General features: G+C 44.4%; 7 protein-coding genes across 8 annotated transcripts; 3 read left to right on the forward strand and 4 right to left on the reverse strand.

Annotated features, from left to right (window-relative positions):
• Positions 1-326: 326 nt before the first annotated feature.
• LOC113566354 (follistatin-related protein 1) lies at positions 327-1,245 on the forward strand. Its single transcript, XM_026991636.1, has 2 exons — positions 327-1,113; positions 1,179-1,245. The coding sequence occupies exons 1-2, from the start codon at positions 867-869 to the stop codon at positions 1,223-1,225; spliced, it is 294 nt and encodes a 97-aa protein (XP_026847437.1). The 5' UTR covers positions 327-866; the 3' UTR covers positions 1,226-1,245.
• Positions 1,246-1,313: 68 nt separating this feature from the next.
• On the reverse strand, positions 1,314-2,064 carry LOC6601081 (39S ribosomal protein L17, mitochondrial). Its single transcript, XM_002026038.2, has 2 exons — positions 1,807-2,064; positions 1,314-1,735 (listed from the first exon to the last, which is right to left on the reverse strand). Exons 1-2 carry the CDS (start codon positions 2,002-2,004, stop codon positions 1,403-1,405), a joined length of 531 nt encoding a protein of 176 aa, XP_002026074.1. The 5' UTR covers positions 2,005-2,064; the 3' UTR covers positions 1,314-1,402.
• Positions 2,065-2,094: 30 nt separating this feature from the next.
• On the reverse strand, positions 2,095-3,099 carry LOC6601080 (DNA replication complex GINS protein PSF1). The gene is made up of 2 exons (XM_002026037.2): positions 2,206-3,099; positions 2,095-2,155 (listed from the first exon to the last, which is right to left on the reverse strand). The coding sequence occupies exon 1, from the start codon at positions 2,814-2,816 to the stop codon at positions 2,208-2,210; it is 609 nt and encodes a 202-aa protein (XP_002026073.1). The 5' UTR covers positions 2,817-3,099; the 3' UTR covers positions 2,095-2,155; positions 2,206-2,207.
• Positions 3,100-3,222: 123 nt separating this feature from the next.
• On the forward strand, positions 3,223-8,431 carry LOC6601078 (staphylococcal nuclease domain-containing protein 1). Its single transcript, XM_002026036.2, has 4 exons — positions 3,223-3,404; positions 4,743-5,583; positions 5,857-7,295; positions 7,688-8,431. Exons 1-4 carry the CDS (start codon positions 3,309-3,311, stop codon positions 8,096-8,098), a joined length of 2,787 nt encoding a protein of 928 aa, XP_002026072.1. The 5' UTR covers positions 3,223-3,308; the 3' UTR covers positions 8,099-8,431.
• A 102-nt stretch (positions 8,432-8,533) lies between these two features.
• LOC6601106 (augmin complex subunit wac) lies at positions 8,534-9,372 on the reverse strand. Its single transcript, XM_002026035.2, has 3 exons — positions 9,244-9,372; positions 8,875-9,187; positions 8,534-8,806 (listed from the first exon to the last, which is right to left on the reverse strand). Exons 1-3 carry the CDS (start codon positions 9,245-9,247, stop codon positions 8,629-8,631), a joined length of 495 nt encoding a protein of 164 aa, XP_002026071.2. The 5' UTR covers positions 9,248-9,372; the 3' UTR covers positions 8,534-8,628.
• Positions 9,373-10,009: 637 nt separating this feature from the next.
• Positions 10,010-18,046, forward strand: LOC6601105 (disco-interacting protein 2). 2 transcript variants are annotated; one of them, XM_002026034.2, is made up of 16 exons: positions 10,010-10,315; positions 10,771-10,842; positions 10,922-11,344; positions 11,408-11,787; positions 11,927-12,017; positions 12,259-12,811; positions 12,880-13,220; positions 13,290-14,654; positions 15,027-15,190; positions 15,256-15,337; positions 15,413-15,517; positions 15,589-15,958; positions 16,027-16,687; positions 16,749-17,197; positions 17,260-17,408; positions 17,568-18,046. In XM_002026034.2, the coding sequence occupies exons 1-16, from the start codon at positions 10,243-10,245 to the stop codon at positions 17,669-17,671; spliced, it is 5,382 nt and encodes a 1,793-aa protein (XP_002026070.1). In that variant the 5' UTR covers positions 10,010-10,242; the 3' UTR covers positions 17,672-18,046. The 2 variants fall into 2 exon arrangements, with proteins under 2 accessions (XP_002026070.1, XP_026847465.1); XM_026991664.1 differs by having other exon boundaries at positions 15,078-15,190.
• LOC6601104 (probable G-protein coupled receptor Mth-like 14) lies at positions 18,033-19,993 on the reverse strand. Its single transcript, XM_002026033.2, has 6 exons — positions 19,899-19,993; positions 19,448-19,834; positions 19,198-19,384; positions 18,621-19,121; positions 18,441-18,565; positions 18,033-18,373 (listed from the first exon to the last, which is right to left on the reverse strand). The coding sequence occupies exons 1-6, from the start codon at positions 19,976-19,978 to the stop codon at positions 18,112-18,114; spliced, it is 1,542 nt and encodes a 513-aa protein (XP_002026069.2). The 5' UTR covers positions 19,979-19,993; the 3' UTR covers positions 18,033-18,111.
• Positions 19,994-20,995: the final 1,002 nt, after the last annotated feature.

A 20,995-nucleotide genomic window follows, 5' to 3' on the forward strand; every position in this document is an offset into this window, starting at 1 on the left:
CCATTAGATGGCTGGAATAGTTGTGCGCTGACTTGATTTGCAAACAAAATGCTCCCAATCAATATAAATCAATCAACTTCATGGTACATACCATTTACCATTATTTTAAACCCACCATAAAGGCCACATTCTATGGCTTTCTGTTGCCTTGACCTGCATTCCATTCGAAACATATCAGCATTTCGGCTTCTTTTACGTGAAAATTGGAATACCTTAAAGAGGATCGTCCTGATCGTCTGTACTGGAACTTGCAGGAATAAATATCATTTGGAGTTCAAGCTGTCTATTGTTTAATGGAACCATTATTATTATTAGTTTACCTCCGAATGCCGGCCTTATTTGTTAAGCTAACAATTAGCATTATGAGTCATTACAAATATGTATAAATAAAACAGCTTGCATGTATGCACATGTGCGCACCACTTGGACGGCAGACAACGAACGGAGCCAGTGTTCCAGTCAGTTAAACAGCCATTCAAAGTATACAAATTTCACGAGTGGCATAGACAAAAGCTCCCGGAAGAGAACAGCGGTAAAGGGAACAGTTATCATTGATTCTTTGGTCAGTAACAATGTGCTGTGCTTGTTTCCATGGCAACGCCCCGTGTTTGAGTTTGAATTTGGAGAGCATAAAGCAAATCAGCATGCATCAGCGGTTGATGTACATGTACATACAGTGGTTATCAGTTGCTGGATAGCCGTTTCCAAGTGTCGTCAGAGAACAATTTTGGCTCGGTGCAATCGGAGATCAAATGTACAAGTATTCAGCAAATGCCAATCACTTTTGCCAGTGCTTAAGCAGCTCCGACTGAAAACTGAAAACAGATCTCTACTTAGTTATGGTGGGATTGTTTTAGACAGACAAGATGCACGTAATGTTTACTTTGACCGGCAAAGCCGCGACGAAAATTGTATTGTTTTGCTTCCTGATCTCGATCGTGTCTATACTATTTGCGCTGTGCGTCTCTCTGCCATTAAAACAGAGCAGCTCGGCATGTATGGCCATCGAAACCTGTGATCCATTTAAGCCCATCTGTGCAACGTCCATAAACGAACATCAGTTTTTCTACAGCCAGTGCGAAATGGTACGGGATATCTGTCTAACCGGTAAGGGTAAGTATCAAGTTCCCCAATTGGACAACTAAAAATGACCGCTAACCTATTTCTGTGTTCTCAAGATTGGAAATCCGATTACTTAAGCCACTGCAATGTCAGCAAGCTTTAGCAGGACATTTACATAGGATATGCATTCCAAAGATTATACAAATTTAATTTACCCAGTTGTTAGGGGCTCAATGAATGTTGTTCGTGAATCTTATATATATATGTATTTATAATAAATCGGGTTTCAAGTCTTAAATATAAGCAATCCAAGTGGCAACAAAGAAAGTAGTTTCATTTCCTACTTAACTAAGTCGGCTAACTTTGAACGCCTGTACTCTTTCCTGGCCTCATCAAGGAGCACATTGTGCAGCAGATTGCGGTTCTGTGATTGATCCATTAATAGGGAAGGGTAGGGATTGCCACGGAGTTCAAGCACCGACTGTCTGTAGTACATTCCCGGATAATCACGCGGAGCTTTGTACATTCGAGTGTACGATACATTGTAGTTTTCGTAGCGGGGAACGAGTACTTTAAACAGCTTATGTACCAGCTGTTTCTCCAGGAGCCAATAATCAGCTAGTTCCATAGTGGCCCTATGCCGGTCCCCATGTCGTATGGCATTGGAAATGAGCTGTTTTCGAATGGGAATGGGATGTATTCAACTGAATTGGAACTGAAAAAGTATTCGACATTTATACGCACCAGTTCGGCGTAGCCACGAGCTTCATCGGCCCGATTGTAGTACAGTTCAATACGCTCATGCTTCATCAAGGCAGTAACAGTTTTACGTAGCTTCAGCAAGCGCCCCTCAGCTCCATCTGGATTCTTCAAATTACGCTGATTGGGCCGCACAGCAATCCGCAGCTGTGACATCAGTTTCGTTACATCTGCCTGATTCATTTTTATCAAGTTTAAACTTTAAATTCTAAGAAAACCAAAAGACGAGGCCGTCACGTAAGACCGGCGAACAGCTGACAGGCCCCAATCGATGTTTCCACACCAGTTACACGATTAATCGACAGGAAATATCGGAAGTAAGATATACACGGATCTGTAAAATTATTTATTACTGTCATATATTTTATCTAAAATAGTTTTTACCGTTAAGCTATGTGCTGCAATATGCCCTGCCGCACAAGAGACTCCACCTGGGCCCGCGGCAAATAGTGCTGACTGTTCTTCTTCAAATGGATTAGCTCTCCATCATCCAATTCAAATTTTCCATAGTCCTCCATGCAGCGCACCTCAATGTACAGAGATTTGGGAGGCCGTAGATTATTTGTCAGATCGATGCCCTGCCCTTGGCTGCAGCCAGCGATGCACATGTAGGCCGCCAAAGACTTGGAGTAGTTGTTGAAAAACTGAACCTCGGGCTCGCACAGGGCCTGCTTAATATCACCAGGAATAATTGGTCCGAATTCCCAGCGTAACGCTTTGATGCGTTTACTGCGCTCGTACAAGTAAGCCAGTAAACAACGTTTGTTCCGCTGCAACGCCGCATGCCTATAATTTAGCAGCGGCCACAAACTCCGATCGCCAGAGCTGTTGTAGCTGGAAGCCTGAGCGACGTTCTCCTCGAAAATAGCCTTTATCTCCTCAAGTACTTGGCGCACTCCGTCGTCATCAAAAGCGGGAATGGTTTGGGAGGACCTTTCCAGGTCCTTCAGCAATTCGAAGGCTTTATCGCCAAACAATTTGTTTTCGCGGCTCATTACTTTCTTTTATTTAGAGATGTGTGTTACCGCGCGGCACCGATAAACACGGATTCCAACACTTATCGTGTCTGTTGTGTCGATAGTCTGGTCCACAGTCGAACTCGTTGTGCTGGTGCAATCATGCCGAAATGCAATTTAAAGCCATGTCTCAACCCACATCGAATACTAATTCGTTATCAGCATCGTTTGACATAAAAATCTCATACAATTCGTCGCTAGAGATATGATCACGCCATCTGCATCGATAGTTCCCAGACATCGATAAAGAACCCAGTGCTGGAAAATGAAAATACAATATATCGGTGGTTCATCATCCCCAGCACGACCCACAGTTGCTGTGAAAATTCGGACGATTTTGTGTGTGGCTCCTCCTTGCTCAAATAACTTAATTAAGTTAAAAGCTGTCAGTAACGTGACAAATATAATCCGCTTATTACAGCCTTGTGTAAGGGCCTTTTGGTAAAAACCTCACCCGCATTTCTACGTAAAATGGCAACAGCAGCCAATACCGTGACAGCTGCCGGAGCACCGAAAGATGGTGCGCCTCCAGCCCCAGCGAAGACGTTGTCCGGAATTGTGAAACAAGTAAGTTCATTTGAATAAAAAGGAGTTGGGGCGGATTCAGGCTGTGCGTGGACTCAGCCTTAGGGAACTTGCTCGCAATTTGGAAAGGAAATAAATGTATTATCTGTCATCAGCGTGGCAAATGCGGCGGCTTGTTAAAATGACCGAGTGCAGCTCTGACAAGTGCGAAAGAGACGTGCGTATTGACGCTATGAGTGTGTGAGTGACACGTTGCACACGCTTGTCCAAAGAAGAAATGAAAGTTATCGAAGGTGCCAACCTGGCAGATTTTCTTCAGCGCGGTGCTAGTTTCGTATACGTATGTATGTATATATGCGTGTGTGTGTATTCGTTTATTCGTGTGCCTGAGAGGTTGTTGTTATTGTGGACATTGGCAACGTCATCAACACAATTTGCCGGTGTTTCTGATCGCTTTTAATGGTGCTGTTTACTATAAAAGCATTTTTGTGGACTCGAACGATGCCATGTACATAAAATATGGGTATTTTTCTGTTTTATAAAAAGCACTTCTCGGTGTACGGCAATTTGTTCGTTCCTAACCTCTTCGGCGAATACATTGGCCCTCGGCAGGCATTTCGCCCCAACATGCAGGCGTACATACATATGCATGTACATGCATGTATGTATACAAAATAAATAAATATAATTCCGTTAAGGATTCATTCTCCCAACTTTCTCTTTTCGACAATACTGGCCCAATTGACCATTTCCGTCACTCCCATGATATTTTCAGACACATAAATAAACTCGATGCACCTTTGTCCTGGTCTATGGTGATAACAATTATCTGTCGATCCGTTTATAGAAAGTAGGAGAAACAGACCAGAGGTGTGTCGTTGGCATCCGTACGTTTTAACAGCAAAACCTGTTGAGCATTTTTAGAGAAAAGGCCGCCCTTTTTGTCATCGAAACGTATGCCGATAGGAGTTATAAAAAGATTTATTGGACAAAATTCCTAGGAGAATATTAGCTGCCCCAGGCGTATTTCTTAGTTTCTTAGGCCAATTCGCACGTGCTCTACAAGCCTAAATGTGCACAATAGATGCACTTCTCAGCAGACTCGACCGTTTTACTGATCCCCAAGTAGAGAGCTGCAAAGTTTCCCAACTTTTCTGTTGAAATCGGGGGCATTGTTATCTTAAAAGAATTGTTCATAATATTTAAAAAAATACAAAATATCGATAGCATTTCGAATAGATTGTGATTTAAAAGGAGGTGGAACAATGGGCGAAACAATAGACGATAGCATCCGATAGTGTCGAAAAATAACAATGCCACCACTACTGACATGTGCATGCCACTTTAACCTCACTTCGGGCTTCGTTCGCTATTTTTTAGGTGCTCTCTGGCGACACATTGGTAATTCGCGCCACCAAGGGTGCCCCACCTCCGGAGAAACAAATTACCTTCTCACATGTCCTAGCACCGAAACTAGCTCGTCGGCCCGGTGCTGGCGGTGACGAGACTAAAGACGAACCTTGGGCCTGGGAGTCAAGGGAATTCCTGCGTAAGAAGTTGATCGGCGTTGAAGTGACGTTCACTTTCGACAAGCCCGCCAATTCCAACCGGGAGTACGGTTTCGTGTGGATTGGAAAGGATAAGGAAACTGGCGAAAATGTGGTTGAGTCGATTGTGCGCGAGGGTTTGGTGTCCGTCCGCCGCGAAGGACGCCCCACGCCTGAGCAACAAACTCTAATTGAGCTGGAAGACCAAGCTCGTGCCGCTGGTCGCGGTAAGTGGTCGCATAATGTGAACGCCGTAGACAAGGTTCGTAACATCAAGTGGGCTCACGAGAATCCTGCCCACATTGTTGATATCTATGGAGGAAAGCCTGTCAAGGCTATCATCGAACACGTGAGAGACGGCTCAACTGTGCGCGCGTTTCTGCTGCCCGATTTCCATTATATAACTCTCATGATATCCGGAATTCGTTGCCCGGGCGTAAAGCTGGATGCTGATGGCAAGCCCGACCTTAGCGTCAAGGTGCCGTTCGCAGATGAGGCCCGCTACTACGTCGAGACACGCCTCTTGCAACGTGATGTCGAGATCCGACTGGAATCGGTTAACAACTCGAACTTCATCGGATCGATTCTGTATCCGAAGGGCAACATTGCAGAGTCGCTGTTGCGCGAAGGCTTAGCCAAGTGCGTGGACTGGTCCATGGCGGTAATGAAGACAGGTGAGTGTACAGTCCAACCGGCAGTATTCATTGACAAGTTCATAGGCAGCTCGTTTGCTCAGCGCAGCACCCAATTGGTACATAACCTTGCGATGTGCTGCTTTACTGAGCAGGCGGCTGCTAGATAAATGACGGACTCCAAGAATGTTGTGGCAGATTCATATTGCCGCTGTGTTCATTTCACCCCGCCGACATCCGCATTCTCAGATAGAAATGTTTATGAATATATATTTCAACATTTCAATTAAATACGTTTGTTTCTTCCGTTTGCAGGTGCGGATAAGCTGCGCGCTGCGGAGCGTATTGCCAAGGAGAAACGCCTTCGCCAGTGGCAAGACTATCAAGCGAAAACACCCGCTTTTAACTCGAAGGAAAAAGATTTTGGAGGCACTGTAATCGAGGTCTTCAATGGCGATGCTATCAATGTGCGTCTCTTTAATGGCCACGTTAAAAAGGTGTTCTTCTCGTCAATAAGGCCGCCACGTGACCAGCGTGCTGTGGTTGGCACGGATGGTGAGGAAATTGTGAAGGCTCCACCGCGTGGAAAGAACTACCGGCCGCTTTATGAGATTCCGCACATGTTTGACGCGCGCGAATTCCTGCGTAAGAAACTGATCAACAAGAAAGTGACGTGTAATCTGGATTACATCTCGCCGCCTCGCGAAAATTTCCCTGAGAAGTACTGTTACACAGTCTTGATCGGTGGTCAGAATGTGGCTGAAGCCATGGTGGCAAAGGGCTTGGCTACATGCGTCCGCTACCGCCAAGATGACGATCAGAGATCTTCCGCCTACGATCAACTGATTGCTGCTGAGCAGCAAGCTATCAAGGGACTGAAGGGCCTGCACGCAAAGAAGGATAACGCTACTCTGCGTGTGAACGATCTGACTGTTGACCATTCCCGAATCAAGGTGCAGTACTTGCCCTCGTGGCAGCGTGCCCTTCGATCCGAAGCCATCGTCGAGTTTGTTGCGAGCGGCTCCCGTCTGCGTATTTTTGTGCCAAAGGACAGCTGTCTGGTGACATTCCTGCTAGCAGGAATATCTTGTCCGCGCTCTTCTCGCCCCGCCTTGAATGGCGTACCTGCCCAAGAAGGAGAACCGTTCGGTGACGAGGCTCTTACCTTTACCCGCGAGCGTGTTTTGCAACGCGAAGTTTCCGTGCATATTGATACCACTGACAAGGCAGGCTCTGCAGTCATTGGCTGGCTGTGGACCGACAGCGGGGCCAACCTCTCAGTTGCTCTTGTGGAAGAAGGTCTTGCCGAAGTGCACTTCAGTGCGGGAAAGTCCGAGTACTATCGCCTGTTGAAGAGTGCCGAGGACCGTGCCAAGGCGGCCAAGAAGAACATCTGGGTCAACTATGTGGAGCAAGTGGAGCCAGAGGAGAAGGTTGTTGTTGAGGAGGAAAAGGATGAGAAGGTCGTGGTAGAGCGCAAAGTCAACTACGAAAATGTAATTGTTACTGAAATTACCGAGACTCTAACATTCTTCGCACAGTCGGTGGAGAACGGCCCCAAGCTCGAAACATTAATGAGCAAGCTGCATGCTGACTTCCAAGGCAATCCCCCCATCGCCGGATCGTACACGCCCAAGCGTGGCGATCTGGTGGCCGCTCAGTTCACCTTCGACAATCAATGGTATCGCGCCAAGGTGGAACGAATTCAGGGAAGCAACGCTACCGTTTTGTACATCGATTACGGCAACAAGGAGGTAAGCGTACGACCATATGAAAACATTATTTGCACGCTCCTTAGATCCGTTTCCGCCTCGAAGTGAAACGCATGAGTCATAAGCTTGCTAAATCAAAACTGCTTCTGCGTGTGACGTGTTGACCTTGCACGAGGGTGTGCACCAAACTCTACAGTAACGCCGAATGGGTGCTCTGTGCCGAGCCGTGAGGAGTTCTCTACAACGGTGCAAAGGATGATCCATATTTTTTGGTTCAACCGCTGTCCACAGTAGCTGCAATAACTCGCGTGCGAAGCAAGTGCCCAGAGTTACTGGGGGCACCCGAATCGTGCTTCGTCATATGTCTCCAGTAGCGACACTCACTATACAAAATGTTTTCGTTTGCGGCATGCTAATGTATGTTTTTCCTTCAGACCCTGCCCACCAATCGTTTGGCTGCCTTGCCGCCAGCCTTCAGCAGCGAGAAGCCATATGCTACGGAGTACGCTTTGGCTTTGGTTGCTCTGCCTGCTGACAACGAGGATAAGGAGGAAGCCCTACGCGCTTTTTCTGAAGACGTTTTGAACCATAAAGTGCAGCTTAATGTGGAGTTGAAGGTGGCCGGAGCACCAAACTTGGCCACACTGCACGATCCGACAACTAAAGTTGACTTTGGAAAACAGCTCGTTGCCGAAGGCCTCGTACTGGCGGAGAAACGTCGTGAGCGAAAGCTCAAGGATCTTGTGGATCAGTATAGGGCCGCGCAAGAAGCCGCTTTAGCCGCCCATTTGGCCATCTGGAAGTACGGAGACATAACACAGGACGATACTCCCGAGTTCCGCTAGGAGTTGGCTTAAAACGTGGAGTAGGCCTGTGGCGTGGAGCGCGTTGCTAGCCGAAATGTTTGTCTGCCACATACCCGCCCTTTATATACATAACAACAAGCAACAACTTAAAGAATATGAAATTACTAATTCTATCTATACACACCAATATATATGAAACATATACTAAATTGGAAAACATACATACATTTGAGCAATGGCATGGAAGAACACAATACACATTTTGTATGCTTTAAGCAGCTGGTAAATCGATATCGATTTTCGTTTTCAATTTTTTTTTTTTCAAACAAGATCCTTTAAATAAATATACGACACAAACTAGAAGCAATTGAACCTTTTTGTATCCTCCATTAAATAGAGACACATAACACAGAAAGTAATAACATTTTTGCATGAGTAGAATATGCTGCGTATATGTAAACCGAAAAGATACACTTTTTAAATTTGATTATTTTATTTTATTGTAAAGTGTTTTTGCATTACTGAGTAAATACATCTAAAGAATTTTTTATAAAACAAATTCAGACATTTTACTCCTTACGCTCCAGCGAATGAACCTTTTGCATAATACTCTCAATATTGAAGTCCTTCGGGATCTCGAGAGCTCTCTGTCTGTCGAGCAAAGCCTGTTTGGTAGCCAGTTGATTGCTGCTCTGCAGCTGAACGTCTCCGTCAGGAATCAATTGTTTTTCGGCCGTGGATTTAAATCTAGAGCGCGAGGAAAATAAATTAATTGATATTCATTATATGTATGCATTAAACGGGGTCCTGATTACCGTTCCAATACAGCTACATCTTTGGATGTTTCGTCGATTGAAGTCTTGATGCGCTGCAGATCTGTTTGCTGCTGCGCGATTATCAGGTTGTTTTCTATGCGGTCTTTCTGTAGTCCATAGTATAATTCACTTAAATAGTTTAATTCCAACTCGTGAACGCCCAAGTCTGCATACAATTGTGCACTCTTGCTCAAAAGCGACAAATCTTCATTGGAAAAATCGCGCAGTTCAACACCAGCCATCTTCAACAGACTTTCATAATGTTGACCCAGGTCTTTCAGTGCCTTTATCTCTTCTTGCAACTTTAAATTCTCTACACATACGAATGAAAATTAACTTAGTTTCATTGAAGATTTCCATTTAACTCACCCATTATAAATAAAGATTCCCAGACTATCGTTGACTGATCAACTCTTTTGCCCGCTTGTTTTGAAACTATCGAATCCTATCCTGTGTTAAATGCTACGACAAACACTGTAAACTAAAGCTTTGGTCGCCGTAACTCTGTTTTAATTAAGGAAAATAAAGATATGAAATGAAACTGGTCGCAGATTGTTTTTGGCGCGTGCACTTTTGGTAAACTCAGCAATAATTGTATCGTGCGTCGATGGTTTTCATTCGATACATCGATTAACAAAATGTCACTCCGCACTGTCACTAATCATACAGAGAATAGATGTACCAGTGCTCACACAACAAAAATGTCGCAAACGAATTGCCTGCGGACGGTCCCACGTTCTTAGGCTCTGGCCGTCACACACAATATGTGATATATGATTGTATGTATTTTTTTAATTTTCAGCGCTTGAACAATTATTCTGATATTGTGGGGCAAGTAATAAAAATGTTGAAGTAATGGGTATGGAGCAAAATTATACACGCATTAACACAACACAAATCATTTCACAAGAGCCGAAGACCCTGGGATCGTCCGCAGCGAAATCGTTTGCGACATTTTCGTTGCATGAACTGGCACATCTACATATATACTGTATGGTCAGCGGCAGGGCTGTGACTTGAACATTTATCGGAGATTTCGCTAGACTAGCCTAGCAGAGCATAAAATCGATTTTGTACTGCTACTTTTTCTTTGTTTACTTTTCCTGTGCAAATTATAATTAAGAATTTAAAAAACTATCACTTAGCGTCGACCCTGCGTGTTTTAGTTGCAGAAGCTCCGGGTTCTGTTAATTTTCCGAAGCAAAATGTAAAGCATAATGAATGGCAAATCGATCGATTTTTGACAACGAAGTGGGAAAGTAGCGGTGTCTCATTTTGGGTGTGTGTGTACTGCGCCCAGCTAAAAAGTTGAACGCTTTTGAAAAGTGAACCAAATACAAGTTTGCAACGAACTCGAATTCTTTGGACATGGAGTCTACTTCCTCATTGCCTGGGTACATTCGCGAGAAGCTCGCTGAATTAGATCTAGAGCTCTCAGAAGGTATGTAATTGTATCCATATGTACATACATATGTACTTGCCTATGTATTTAGTTTTCATGTTTTGATTACCCCCATGAAAGTAAATACATATATTTGTGTGCAATATTGTGCAGTCCATCATTTTTTCATCCCAAGCACAGACAGTGCTTTTTAAGCCGTCTTATGTATTAATAAATATGTAATGCAATCAAAAAATGTTTCAAATTAATAAATTCATGTGATTCCGATACATGCGCCTAGCAGAATGTGGTGTAAACATGATTTTAAATGTTTAATCAGCATCTGTGCATTCTCTCATACAAGCATATGTAGCTTTGTGTGTATACATTCATTCATACACACTCATATGCGATTGTGCATATCTAACAACAGCCGAGATAACTGTTAAAGTTGTAATATAATTAGCTTCCAGCCGTTATAAACGCATTTGTGATATGTCCCTATATTTTTTCAGGCGACATCACGCAAAAGGGCTACGAAAAGAAGCGAGCCAAGTTATTGCAACCGTTTCTAAAAAAGCATGAAGGTATGTACGAAATTGGGAGGATTTGAAATATTGTCTTGTGCTATTTAGTTACACATTTCCTGCATACTTTTATGGACAGCCATTAGCGTCGACAAGGCAAAAAGTACGCCGCCACCGCCATATTACAACGTTAAAGATGCCAACAACAGCAACAGTCACGGAAACATCAATAATGATGGTGTCATAGTCTCCAGCGAAGGCTATAGCTATGTGACCGAAGTACCTTCTCTATCCTCTTCACAGCAAAGACATTCCAAAAAGTTAGACTTTCATCAGTCTTCCTCGATAACAGCATCATCAGCCGCTCAGAGCGGACCGGCTGGGACACCTGGGTACGAGAATATGCGCCCGCAAGGCGGTGCAGTCGGCGATCCAGGCTATCAGAATACACGCGAACCGAGCGGTTTTCAAAATCAGTCCCATTCCTCGTCAAATAATAGTCAACACCGACAGCGACGCACACAGCGCAAAGTAACGCACAATGAGAAACGTTATCATTCGGGTAGGTCTATCGCAATAATTGAAACCATTGTATTTCTACTACAAGCGTGAATTCAAACCGCAGAGGTGCGTCAGGAGGCCGTTCAGCAGGCCTTAGCAGCACTTAAAGGTCGACCGAAACCTAGTCTTCCGATGCCATCAAAGCGCACATCTGTGCTCAACCGTAGTCCTGGCTGTAACGATGAGCTGGACTCATCTACAGATGACGAATCGATACCAGAGGAGACCATTTCCCCCGACAAGGAGTACAACTATCCGCGCGATCACATAAGCAATAGCATGATACCACCAGAACCGATAATAAAACCACCAATTCGTGAATCATCCATGAGCTCGCAGCAGCATCTGCGACTTGATGTAAAACAGTCACAAACGCCAAATCAGAAGTATTCATCATCGAACAGTGCGGCAGAGAGACGGCCACCCCAAAATCTGCCCCCACTTGTGAGTATTGACTTTTAGACTTGTAGGCTATATAAAACCTATAACTATTATAATAATAATAATATAATCGTTATTGCACGGCAACACGAGTCAACTAAAAATATTAAATTTAAAATTAAAAATCCCTTTTTTTGCACAGCCAACATCTGATACATCGAGTATGGAGTCACCGCCTATTGCTTACAAGCGAGACAGTGACTTTTCGGACAAAGCATTTAAGCAGAAGCAGTGTGAGTAATTGTATAAATTGTGGATATATTTGTGGATGTAATGCTCACAAAAAGAGATTTGGTTTCATCACAAGTGCATCACATACATATGTACGTATGTACGTATCATACCAACCCATTCATGCACAATAGATAGAGACCAATTTTCTTATAGTCAATTAAAGTGAACTGCACGTCGACCCAACCCCTTGTATAGCCCAGCTCCGTACAAACAAGCATTAATTTTGCGCTCTTTTATTAGTCAACGCTCCAGACATCACACAGTTTAATAATGCCCATCGCATTGCTGACCGCGTTACCCGATATGTGAACGTATCCCAAAGCGAACTTAGCGAGACAGATGCGAATGGTAAATGGAAGGTTTCCGCTAAAATACAGCAACTGCTGAACACGCTCAAGAGGCCCAAGCGTCGGCCACTGCCCGAATTCTATGAGGACAACGACATTGAGCTTGAGATTGCAGCGAACACTAAGGATCCGAATGCACCAAAACCGGAAGGCAGCACAATGACTCCCGTACAGGGCGAGCAGCTCTCGATACCGGCAGGACTGCCGCGCACGCTGGAGTGCGCCCTCCAGCGCTATGGCACAAATTCATTCAAAAGTCCCATGGCCACGGTGCTTGATCCTAATGGAAAAATAACAACCACCCTGACGTACGGAAAGCTGCTGTCACGTGCACAAAAGATAGCCTACGCACTGTCCACGAAGATATTTAGCAAAGGCCCCGAGCAAGTGACTTTGAAGCCGGGCGACCGTGTTGCTTTGGTTTATCCGAATAACGATCCATTGAGGTAAGTTACGATACCAAAGACCTGTCTGTTCAAGGACCATATGCTAATATGCTAATGAATACTTTCAGTTTTATAACAGCCTGGTATGGTTGCATGTTTCGTGGCTTGGTCCCTCTGCCAATAGAGCTGCCACTCTCGAGCTCCGACACACCTCCCCAGCAGGTTGGATTCCTGCTCAGTTCTTGCGGCATAACTGTGGCGCTCACGTCGGAGGCTTGCCTGAAAGGTCTGCCCAAATCGACTACCACGGGCGAAATTGCGAAGCTAAAAGGATGGCCCCGCTTGCAGTGGTTCGTGACTGAACACTTGCCCAAGCCCCCTAAGGAATTCAACGTTGGCAACTTACGCATCGATGATTCAGCAGCGTCCTATATTGAGTACACCACTGATAAGGAGGGCAGTGTTATGGGTAAGTGGTGTATACACGTTTTTCCCAACTGAAGTGTTCCCCATTATCACATATTCACATTTGTTGCAGGCGTGACTGTGACGCGGGCTTCTATGATCAATCATTGCCGGGCATTAACTATGGCCTGCCACTACACCGAGGGGGAGACCATTGTCTGTGTGCTAGATTTTAAAAGGGAAGTTGGCTTATGGCACGCAGTCTTGACCTCAGTTCTGAACGGCATGCATGTTATTTTCATACCCTATGCCTTGATGAAGCTGCGCCCCTCAAGCTGGATGCAATTGATCACGAAGCATAGGGCCTCCTGCTGCTTGGTCAAGAGCCGTGACTTGCATTGGGGCCTATTGGCCACTAAAGACCACAAGGACATATCGCTGTCTTCATTGCGTATGCTACTAGTGGCCGACGGAGCCAATCCCTGGTCGCTTTCGTCGTGTGATCAGTTCTTGAACGTATTTCAAGCCAAAGGCTTACGCTCAGACGCCATATGTCCATGTGCAAGTAGTTCAGAAGTCTTTACCGTCTCGCTGCGTCGTCCGGGTCGTGGGTCATGTGGGTTTAGTCAGTCAGCCACAGGACGCGGTGTGCTCTCCATGGCAGCTCTGTCGCACGGCGTAGTAAGAGTGGACAGTGAAGATTCACTCACATCCCTAACACTGCAGGACTGCGGTCAAGTCATGCCGGCTGCGCAAATGGTGGTCGTGCGATCAGAGGGGGCCCCGGTCTTGTGCAAGACGGACCAAGTCGGAGAGATATGCGTTACAAGTGGTTCAACCAGCGCCAGCTACTTTGGGCTCGATGGAATGACAAATTCGACTTTTAAAGTTCAGCCCATATTGGAGGACTTTGATCAAACGAAAGAGGGTTCTGGGACGGGTACTGGAACTGGCACTGGCACCGGCACTGGCACTGGATCTGTTGGCATCATTACGAAACCCATTGGCGATGAATACTACGTCAGGTCGGGGCTCTTGGGTTTCCTCGGCCCTGGAGGCTTGGTGTTCGTATGCGGTTCCCGGGATGGGCTCATGACGGTTACAGGACGAAAACACAACGCGGATGACATCATAGCCACAGTATTAGCAGTGGAACCCATGCGTTTCATTTACCGGGGACGCATAGCAGTATTTAGCATTAAAGTACTTCGCGACGAGCGCGTCTGTGTTATTGCTGAACAGCGGCCCGACTGCTCGGAGGAAGAAAGCTTCCAGTGGATGTCGCGTGTCCTTCAGGCCGTCGACTCCATTCACCAGGTCGGGATATATTGCCTAGCACTAGTGCCGCCGAACCATTTGCCGAAGACTCCCCTCGGGGGCATACATTTGTGCGAGGCAAGGCGTCGATTTTTAGAAGGATCCCTTCACCCCGCCAACGTGCTGATGTGTCCACACACGTGCGTTACCAACTTGCCAAAGCCCAGGGAGTTGCATCAAGGTGAGTTGCCTGCTGAACTCAGCTCTGAACTGAACTAAAAAGTGGTTTTAATTGTTTCAAATAATTGGCTTTGCTGGACTTTCTGTGCTTTCGTTATCTGATTAAAATACAAATATTGCTTTCCTCTATTTTTAACCACCAACAACACTACAACAATGCTGCGATTGCTTCTATGACCAATACAACAATACACTCAAAACACACTGCAACAAAACACAAAATAATAACAACACTGTATAAAATGAACAACAAAACACCGAAATGACAACATAACTAATGTTAATGTATTTGCTTTAATTAATAATTTACATAATCGATCCTTGTACAAAATCAACAAACAAACTACTAACCATTCCCCAAACAAACAAAAAGGTGTGCAAACTACTGCAAAACTAAGCTCATCATCTGGCTGTGGTATTACAGACACGGGTGTAGGACCAGCCTCTGTGATGGTTGGCAACTTAGTGCAGGGTAATCGTTTGGCTGAAGCACACGGACGGGACGTCGGACTGTCCTCCGAAGATTGTGAGCGCAAGGTTAGTAGTCGCCACCACCACAGCAAATAGCTTTTATTTTCAACGAAACATTGGTCTATACGCAGCCTCAACTAATAACAGGAGTACTCCGTTGGCGCGCCAATACATCGCCGGATCATATTATATTTACTCTGCTAAATTCGAAGGGTAAGTGCTCATTCGGAATGCACGCTGTGGTGTGTATAAGCGAATAATACTCTGCTCCCACACTGTACACTGTAGGTGCCATTGCCAAAACGCTGACATGCTCCGAGCTGCACAAACGGGCCGAGAAGATAGCGGCCTTGCTGCAAGAACGTGGAAGAATCGAGCCCGGTGATCACGTTGGTAAACATTCACAGAAGAACATACTAATATGAAGTGATCCATATCATTTGTGGTTCTTCTCGTACTTTCAGCACTCATATTTCCCCCCGGACTCGATCTACTATGCGCATTCTATGGTTGTCTCTATCTGGGAGCAATACCTATAACCATAAGACCACCCCATCCTCAAAACCTAAACACTACTCTGCCCACGGTGCGCATGATCGTTGATGTGTCAAAAAGCGGCATTGTGCTCTCTATACAACCGATTATTAAGCTACTCAAGTCCCGAGAAGCTGCCACATCCATCGACCCAAAGACATGGCCGCCTATATTGGATATTGATGACAACCCAAAACGCAAATATGCCGGCATAGCCACAGTCTCCTTTGACTCTAGCGCTTATTTGGACTTCAGTGTATCAACCTGTGGACGTCTTAGCGGTGTCAATATAACGCATCGGTATGTAAACAATTAGAATCTCCGTTTGATGAGTACATAAATAATTTGTATATTCGTTTATTCAACAGATCTCTCTCTAGTCTGTGTGCCAGTTTAAAATTGGCCTGTGAACTTTATCCGTCTCGTCATGTTGCGTTATGTTTGGATCCCTATTGTGGTCTTGGATTTGTAATGTGGACTCTTATTGGGGTGTACAGTGGTCACCACTCAATACTTATAGCCCCCTACGAGGTTGAAGCTAATCCCAGTTTGTGGCTGTCCACCCTCTCGCAGCACCGTGTTCGCGACACGTTCTGCTCATATGGTGTGATAGAGCTTTGCACTAAAGCACTAAGCAATTCTATACCCTCTTTGAAGCAAAGAAATATAGACCTACGATGCGTGCGGACATGCGTTGTGGTAGCTGAGGAGCGCCCGAGAGTGCAGCTGACACAACAATTTTGCAAGCTGTTCCAGGCCCTTGGTCTGAACACCCGATGCGTCTCCACTTCCTTCGGGTGCCGTGTGAATCCCGCCATTTGTGTGCAAGGGGCCAGTTCTGCAGAAAGTGCCCAGGTCTATGTGGATATGAGAGCGTTGCGCAACAACCGCGTGGCATTGGTTGAACGTGGTGCCCCGAATTCGTTGTGTGTCATTGAATCGGGCAAACTTCTACCAGGCGTAAAAGTTATAATAGCCAATCCCGATACCAAAGGACACTGTGGCGACTCACACTTGGGAGAAATTTGGGTAAGTCTGTGGCTGATCTTTCGCTGGCGCTTGTGCTGCAGCTCACATGTCTCTTTTGCAGGTACAAGCGCCCCATAATGCAAATGGATACTTTACAATATACGGCGACGAAACCGACTACAATGATCACTTCAACGCCAAACTGGTGACTGGGGCTACAGCTGAGATATACGCACGTACTGGGTATTTGGGTTTTTTGCGGCGCACAGAGTGTTCACAGGCAGCTTCGTTACTAGACGAGACCACACCAAGTGTGGCTAGTCGTGACAGTGATACCGAATCCCTGAATTCCATAAGTCAACTGCAACTAAACTTCTCCAACGCCTCGTTGGGGGGAAACTCCGAGCATAGCATAGTAAGTGGTGCCGGCAACTCCAATGACCAGGAGCTGCACGATGCAGTGTATGTGGTCGGGGCTGTTGATGAAGTGATCTCTTTACGGGGCATGAACTATCATCCAATTGATATTGAAAACTCAGTGATGCGGTGCCACAAAAAGATCGCTGAATGGTAAGAAAAACCACATTTGCCAACTAAATTTGCATTTATTTCATGCGAAATCTGTTCCGCAGTGCCGTCTTCACCTGGACCAATTTGCTGGTCGTCGTTGTGGAGCTCGATGGCAATGAATCGGAGGCGTTGGACCTGGTTCCCCTGGTCACAAATACAGTATTGGAAGATCACCAACTAATAGTTGGCGTCGTTGTGGTTGTTGATCCAGGTTTGTACAAAAAAAAAAACAACAAAATCAAAAACAGAATACTCAGTCAGTATGGCTTCCCTCCGCCAGAGGGCGCGCACTGCACGAGTAAGAGCGAGATGGAGAGACAGAGTATAAGAGTAAAATTGACGAGTGATTTTTGTGGGTGTGTTTTTGCAGGAGTGGTGCCTATTAACAGCCGTGGTGAAAAGCAACGGATGCATTTACGGGATGGCTTTCTTGCCGATCAGCTGGATCCCATCTACGTCGCATATAACATGTAAATACGCATTTAGTTAATGATGCAAATCACAATGCCACTGCGTAGCACAGAAACGTAAGCAAACCAATTTATTCTAACCTTATCCTTATCCTTATTTAACATCAACAACCATCGTAAGTCAGTAACTAAATATGAAAAGGCTCATTTTGGACATGCTTTGGATAGCCCAAACAAATTACACATTTCCTTTAAGATTATTAGCATACTTAAAGCATAGTTGGTAAAACTTTCTTACAATTAACTGGACTATTAAACTATATGATCATACACGTATGCAAATAACAGAAACAACAACCAGAACAAGAACAAAAACAAAAATTTCATATTTATGTGTAAGACGAAATAAACAACCATTTATATGCATATTATAAAATTATGGTAACTATGTTTATTTTTCTATTATTATACAAGAGGGCATACGGGGCACTACAACTACAACTACTATATATGATTCCCACTTTTATCGAGCTCCTCCAGCTCTGTACCTTCGATCTTATGAGAGCCGCGATCGTACCACCAGCGCAAAATGATTGTGCGACGTCTGCGGACCACAAGAAAAATGAGCAAAACCCACACTCCCTGCAGGCCATTCACCATATCGCAGAGAACGAGGTACTTGGAGTTGGATCCCGAGTAAAATGTGATTATTTCCAGTAGCCAGCTTACTATCATAATGATGCCCAGTAGACAAACGCATTTCGCACTGAAAACAGGTTAAAAGAATACAGTAAGGATTGCTCAAGTCTCAGACAGATGCAAGGTCCGCTTACTCCTTTTTCACATCTTCGTATTTTTGCTGATCGAATATGACATCAGTTGGTCCAGCATGGTCATTCTTCTCTGCCTTTGTATAGCCATTAATGCGTTGAAAGCCGAAGAACGATATTACGTTAACCTGGAAGATGTCAGCGTATATAATGGTAATCCCTCCATAAGCAGCTGTAGCTTACCAAAAAACTACAAATTAGAATTGTGGATACAGGAGGTATGAAGTAGCGCTGTGATTCTCGGATAGATTCCGTAAGGCCTTGCAGAAAGTACGATGGCATTCCCGGCAATCCCTTCTGCACCGTAAGCGTAACCAAAGTAGCCGGTCCCGTGAAGGCAATCAAACAATAGCACACGAAATTAATGGTAGCCCACGTCTTGCTCAGTTGTATGCAGCAGGGCAGCTTGTACCACACGTTGAAGAGTACGTTGAAGCATACGCAGAAGTACCAAAAGAAATAGCTTAGTATGAAGAACTGTATAACGTAGCCAATGAATCCGGTGTACGGAATCCCGTAGATGTGCACAACAGAGTGCACAAAGTAGCCCGAGGCCAAGCACAGAGACATCAAACTCAGGCAGAGACCGTGCAAGTTCCGCAGCAAACGAAGGGTCAAATGCAAATAGCTGACTAGGAGCAGACAGGGCATGGATATTAGCATTAGGACCGCCACCATTACCACCTAAAAGAAAGAGTAAGAGAGGCAGCGTTAGTCGGGAACCAATTATTGGTTCAATTGGTCAAAAAAGGGCAATTACTTTTGCAAATGCAATTTGTTCTTCGACTTGAGTGATGCACGTGAAGGCAAATAAATGTCCCGTCTTGTCAATATCCAGGCAGTAGTTTTCTTCGACGGTGTAGGATTCGTTGTCATGATCGATAATCAACAGCGATCCATCTTGTAGCACAAAGAAAACATCCTCTTCATCGTCATATTGAAAGGAGCTGCTCTTGAAGTAAAGGCCATTGTAGTGCTTGAAAAAAACAACAAGTTGGAGATCGACTTACCTGTTACATGGGTTTCCAATATCATAGTCAAGAATCGTTTCAATTTCCAGATCTTCAATGCAATTATCAAACAGAACTGCGCTTATTACAGTCGGTTCAAACTTTAGTATGCCATTGTCGCACATCGAATCACTTTGATTTTCCCGATAGATGTCCAGGTTTTCCCCAAGCGGACAGCATTTTCGAAGGCGTGAAGAAGTCTTTGCTACTGGCTGTGCTCTGTTCTTCTCCCGTTGCGAACAGTCGGCTGGTAAGGCAGTATTAATGGGCCCCAAAGACGTCGATGTGCTCGATTCGGTTGAAGAACTTTTCTCGACGGTGGTACTCAAAGAAAACGTTGGGTCCAAAGGCTCACTTGTCGTTACGTTGTCTATACCCTCAATATTACTAAAATAAGAGGAAATGGAAGGTATGGTAAATATTGTATATATTTTTAAAATTGTATTCTTACCTTAATTTGTTTGCATTGTACTGGTCGGTTGTTTGGGCCAATACTAATAAAGTGCTGGGGTATGTTGTTAAATAGACCATAACGATGGCTTGTAAAGAATAAAGCTTCATAGTTATATAGGATTCTTAGACGTATCTGAAAATAATAATGATAGAAACGAAGGGTTTGTATTGAAAGAGTTTTGAGAGAGAGAGAGATAGAGAGTACAGTAATATGTAAACAAAACATGTTTAAATATGCACATGTGTGTACATAGGTTAGTTGCGGCTAACAGGTATGCTATAAAATACGTACGTATTTATCTTATCTGTATTCGAAACCAAGGCACAAAAATTTGTCTCATTTACAGTTATCTTTATCAAACACATGACGTCAGATTGATAATGTACATAATTGCGCTAGTAGAAACATTTTTTCAGAATTACTTTCTTGGAATATGTGCCAGCTAATAAAAGTACATTGTCAGTGAATGACAAACCCTTGAAAAATGTAATGATAAGCACTAGGACGAAGCAGTATTGGATAATGAAGGTGAATAATGATTTTGGACGCACGTATAACGGCTAACGCCTAACGCCCAACGGCTACCTAGTACATACATATGTATGTACAATTTTTTTTTTAATTTTACGTACATGTGGAAAAATGTAAGTTCACTGCGCTAAAATTAAATAAAACCGAATTCGACCGCAGAAGTTGCTTACTAGAATAATACTACACGAAATAAACAGCTCGTGTTCTGGCATTGTATCGGTGATAAGATATGACATTGTGTCGGTGAAATGTATCAATATATGCAGGGCTCCCACAAGAAAGAAAGCAACTCTGCACAATTATGTATACGTTTTTGCTGTTTTTTTTTGCTGATTACAGCAATCTGTCTGTACTGTCTTGTTTTAAAACTAACAGCTGCATATTAAAAAAAAGAGAAAAAAAATGTGCCTGAGCGTGAAATTTAAAAATGTATATCAACTGCCACTATCGTTCAAGTGTTATCGATAGCAACCCTGCTTATATAGCTGTACAACTAGGGCTGCAAGACCATCGTGCTGAAAAGTATATCGACAGATTCCACATCCCTGGTAAATTTAGTTGGA

This window comes from Drosophila persimilis, unplaced genomic scaffold, assembly GCF_003286085.1.
Source record: "Drosophila persimilis strain 14011-0111.01,24,50 unplaced genomic scaffold, DperRS2 tig00000676-arrow-arrow-pilon, whole genome shotgun sequence".
Lineage (NCBI taxonomy): Eukaryota > Metazoa > Arthropoda > Insecta > Diptera > Drosophilidae > Drosophila > Drosophila persimilis.